Genomic DNA, 4,979 nt, shown 5'->3' with positions numbered 1-4,979 from the left:
GTATAGACACAAGTAATGTTCTCGCTCTCTTTTCTTTATCTTTATATGTATTTTTTTCTTCTTAAGAGATCAATTTAATGTAAATGATGAACAATGCACCTGCAGCAAGAAGACCGATGAAAAGCTTGAAAAGAATTAAAAAGTAAAGAAATTTGGTAAAATAATTTGAGAAGTCATTTGAGCCTGGTTTTTAAAGTTAAAGGCTGCTGCAGAAAAAAATTTTGGCATGTGGAAATGGTATGAACCAGGGACACATCTTTCTTCTTTCCCAAAGGGGGGGAAAAACAATGCCATTTTTTCAGGTTGTTTCGCCAATTTGAGTTGAGTACTTAAATTAAAAAGTGACTTCATATGACGGAAAATATTATAACAAAAAAAATTAAATTTGAATTTTTGGGAAGAAAAATTCTATCTCAAAAATTAGAGTCGTGATTTGAACTAGCTAATTAAATGAGGTTTGGTTTTATTTGTTTTAGGGAAAATTTCATATTAGTATCTTGTATTTTAGTATAATTGTTTTTTTAGTACTCTATATTTTTAATAATTTTAAATTAATACTTTGACGTTTTAAAAAATTACTTTTTAGTATTTTGAAGTCATTTTTTAAGATTTAAAATGTCAAATTTACCCTTTAATTTTGTGCATAGCTTCATTGGATATAATCTAGAGATGCAAGAATGGGCCGGCCCGGCCCAGCCTAGCCCATTCTCCTTAGGCCCACGCAGACCGCGGGCCGGGCCGACCTAGCCCATGAATTTTGTGGGCCGGGCCGGCCCGTATAAGAATGACCTCAGCCCAGCCCACACTACGGGTCAATTTTACGTAGGCCAGGCTGGGCCATGCCGCGGGCCAGGATGGGCTGTGCCGCGGGCCTTGAATGGGCCGGCCCACTCAAGGCCCATCTTAGCCCATCATGGGTTTAGATATGCCAGCCGATCTAAACATACAATTTTTTAATTTTTTTTTTATTTTTATTTTTGAATTTTTAAATAAGTTAACAAATATATAAATTTGAATAGTCAATAGAAATATGAAAAATGATATTTTATTTACAATTACCTTATTAAATAAAAATCTTTTGAAGGAAAACCCAATTGGGCATAACCTTGGTAAAAAAAAAAAAAGAGTACAATAAGGATAATTATATATAAGATGTTTACAAAATTACTAAAAAAAAGAAAAAAAAAAGCATACAAATATTATAGGCCTAGATGGGTTGGGCTAAGCCGGGCCATTATGGGCCTAGACGGGCCGGGCTTAGCCGGCCCAAGTCCGGCCTGGCCCATGATTTTTCATGGGCCGATATATGTTGGCCTAGCCCAACCCACTAATATTTATAGACTTAACCGTGTCTTAAATAGTAACGGGCCGCACCGGCCCGACCCGTCACTGTATCAGGATGGGCCTGGGCCGGCCCATTGTTGCATCTTTAGTATAATCTTGGTTCGTGGTCTAGATTGTGGCGTGAGAATTAACGAGAGTTGTAGAGTGGCTTGGGAGATCGTGCAATTGATAGCTTGGTGTTCTCTTTGTTCTTGCCTGTTCGTTGGCTTTGTTTTACTTGAAGTTACTGTGGCTATGTTTAGAATTAATTTTGTTTTTGTTTTTTATGTTTTTTGAAAAAAAAAAATGTTTTTAAAACGGCATTTAGCGTAATAAAGATAAAAAATAAAAATAAAAATAATTTTTTAATTTAGTGTAAAATGAGAGAGAAATGAAAAATAACTTTTAATAGTTTTTCATTTTTTGTTTTTATTTTCTCCTCTCTCGAGTAGAGAGAGAAAAAGATATTAATGAGATTTTTACACTGAAAATAATCTCTTGATAAAACTACCAAACGTATTTTTAAAAATAATTTCTATCTAAGATTGAAAACGTTTTCATTTTTATTTTCATATAAAATATAAAATCATTTTAGAACGAATTCCAAACGCGTCATATATTTCACTTGGCTTTGCAATTGTAGTTAGAGACGAGCGCGTTGGAATTACACATGAAAAACAGATTGCAATTGGAGCCGTTTGTATTTGAACAGTTTCAGAAGTTCCTTGCCACGAAGCCGCATACTATGCATGTCTCCTCACATATAGGTTTGTCATCTTCTAGTCGGTCAGGTATGTCTCATTCTACATGGGCCTTAGATTCGGGTTCTTCTCACTATATGTCACATGATTATTTATCTTTTTCTTCCATATGTCATGCATCATCTGTATCTGTCATGACTACTGATGGCACTCATATGCCATTAGCAGGCGTCAGTTCTATTTGCACATCTAATTTTTCTCTTACCAATGTTTATTATATTCTTAATCTTAAGTTGAACCTTGTTTTTGTTAGTCAATTATGTTACTCTGGTTACACAGTCTCTTTTTCTGCTGCTTCTTATCATGTGTAGGATCCACGGTCTCAGAAGATGATTGGGAATGACCGTAGGCAAGGGAGAATATACATTTTGGATGAGCTGAAAGTACCTGAGGTTGCTGCTTTCAGTGTTGACTTATCCTCCTTTCGTTTGTGTTCCAATTCTTCTAACTTTTATTTATGGCATTCTCATCTAGGACATATTTCAGTTTCTCGTTTAAAATACTTGACATCCACAGGAGCATTAGGAAATTTGCAAACTCGTGATATTTCAGCTTGTAGTGGTTGTAAACTAGCAAAATTTTCTGCCTTGCCCTTTTACAAAAGTATTTGTGTCTCTTCCCTCATTTGACTTAATTCATTTTGATGTGTGGGGCGCTTTTACTATTGTCACAAAAAGGAATCTAAATAATGTCTCTTTTATTAATGATTGTACTCGTTATTATTGAGTTTATCTTATGAAACGTCGCTCTGACTTTTTTAGTATTTTCAGCATCTTTCGAGCTATGGTCAAAACTCAACATTTGGCTGTTATCTAAGTGTTTTCAATGCGATTTGGGTGAGGAGTATACTTCTAATGCTTTTTCCAAACTACTTCCTTTAGATGGAACCATTCGCCATAGTTCTTGCATGGATACTCCTGAATAAAATGGTATTACTGAGCAAAAACATAAGCATCTTGTTAAGACTCTTGTTCGCTTTTATTATTAGCCTATCTTCCTAACGTATTCTATGTTCTTAATGTATTCTGGGGGAAGCAATCCTTACCGCTACTCATTTGATTAATAGGATTCCAATCTATAAAGACCGATATATTTTTAACTTGACGTGTAACAAAGACCGATATATATGGTATTGAAATCCTATCCCTCCATTTACCAACTGAATTAATTCAAATTGAAGCTGGATATTTCTAAGTTGGAGTACGTGGTTGTTTAGACACATTCAAAAAGGAAGGAAAAAAAAAGTTGGAATATGGTTGGATGAGGGTCGGTGTTATTAGATGTGAGTACGTGGTTGGAATGGTAGGTTTTTTTAAGTCTTCGTACCCCTGAGATAGAAAGCATTATTTTGTGCTACCACACCACACTTAATTGGTGGAAAAGGAGTTTAAAATTCACATGGTCCTTAAACAAAGAATTAAAAGTAAAAAAATAAAATAAAATAATAAAAAATAATAAAAAAATAGAAGAAAACAAAAGGGTAATTGTGACTCAATAATTAGCATCAACAACTTATCCTCAATGTTACACATTTTCTTCATGCCATCTTAGAGTAAAAAATTTAAGCTTAACATACAAACAAAAGTATAATACAAGGAAAAGAATAACTGCGTTTTTTGCCACATTTCCTTCAGCGAAAGAAACAAACTTCAATTCACTCACGAACTTACATGACGGTTACTTCGTAATATATACATATTTATTGCAAGAATTTCCAGCAGATTCAAATCACTACGAAGTATCCAAGGACAACTTCCTTTATCAAGCTTATGATGGCAACAAAATTGGTCTGATGCCCCACTTTATGAACCTCTATGTTGTGAAGCCATTACTATCATTAGAGAACTCTTACGTAGTTTGTTTACAACAGCAGGTGCAATGCTCAAGTTCTTTGTTGAGCGTCTGTAAGGAAAAGAAATGGAAACATGTCAAGGACATTAAAAAAGATATTAACAAAATTCCTATTTTTTTTTTTTTTTTTTTCGGAAAGCTGAAGTGCAATTTTGATTACAACTTCCCGTGTGTTGCCAAGAGAAAAAGTGCATCTTTGAAAGATAAACTTGATACACAATGCATGGTACATATGGCATTGGCTAAGGGCACTAATATTTTATGCCAAATGATAGTTACTAGACTTTGAATCACAGACTTTTCTTTTGCTGAAAAATGGGTGTAGAAGTTGGTGTCCTGGCACTATTCTAATCTTTATATCAACACACGTCTAAGAAAGACAAAAAACCCAAAGGACAATGTTATTATTTGCGGTGTTTTAACTTGTCACAAACCTGGACTTGGTCTTGAAGACCCTTGATATGTTGTACAGCCAAATCCAACATGTCTGCATAGCTTGTTTGCTGAAACCACATTTTCGAAGTAAGTTCATATTATCAGTTGTGTTCATCAACACTAAAGGTAATTTCATAAAAATGTCGATAATGTTGCAGAGCATTTTGTCCCTGTGAACATCTGGGGTAATCTGCTCTCTTACACTATGACCGATTCTGGAAATATTCTGATACTAATGTGAAATATAACTAGTTTCCATTGCTCAATTCACACTCCTATCTAAATCTAACAAAATATTATGACCTATCATGTACACTTGATGAGCTTATCATATTCATAACAAGTTTCTATTGCTCAAGATCACAAAGAAAATAGTAATGACGCATAATGATTCTGACTACATTGGATAGGTCCATAGATCTTTTTAGCAAACTTGTACTTTCCTTCAACGCAATTTTTTCGTGCTTGAGGTCTTCATATTCTAGCTTCCACTTTGGGAATTGTTAAGCATAGCAAATTATCTACTACACAAGTGTTTGTTTGCCAGCCCAATTAGTGGGTTGCCTGCCCCAATTAGCTATAAAAAAAAAAAAAAAAAAAAAGACCTTT

At 34.4% G+C, this 4,979-nt stretch overlaps 1 protein-coding gene across 2 annotated transcripts in view; it reads right to left on the bottom strand.

The window, feature by feature from the left end:
• Positions 1-3,553: 3,553 nt before the first annotated feature.
• The window catches only part of LOC21404569 (transcription factor bHLH128), a 5,828-nt gene continuing 4,402 nt past the window's right edge, over positions 3,554-4,979 (bottom strand). For both annotated transcript variants that reach the window (XM_024172766.1, XM_024172765.1), the window contains exons 5-6: positions 4,370-4,438; positions 3,554-3,986 (exon numbers count right to left, since the gene is read on the bottom strand). In XM_024172766.1, the coding sequence (XP_024028534.1) occupies positions 3,933-3,986; positions 4,370-4,438 (123 nt within the window). In that variant the 3' untranslated portion in view covers positions 3,554-3,932. The remainder of the gene's footprint in view (positions 3,987-4,369; positions 4,439-4,979) is intronic.

Source organism: Morus notabilis, unplaced genomic scaffold (genome assembly GCF_000414095.1).
Source record: "Morus notabilis unplaced genomic scaffold, ASM41409v2 Scaffold63, whole genome shotgun sequence".
Classification (NCBI taxonomy): domain Eukaryota; kingdom Viridiplantae; phylum Streptophyta; class Magnoliopsida; order Rosales; family Moraceae; genus Morus; species Morus notabilis.
This window is presented reverse-complemented; position numbering and strand designations above follow the sequence as displayed.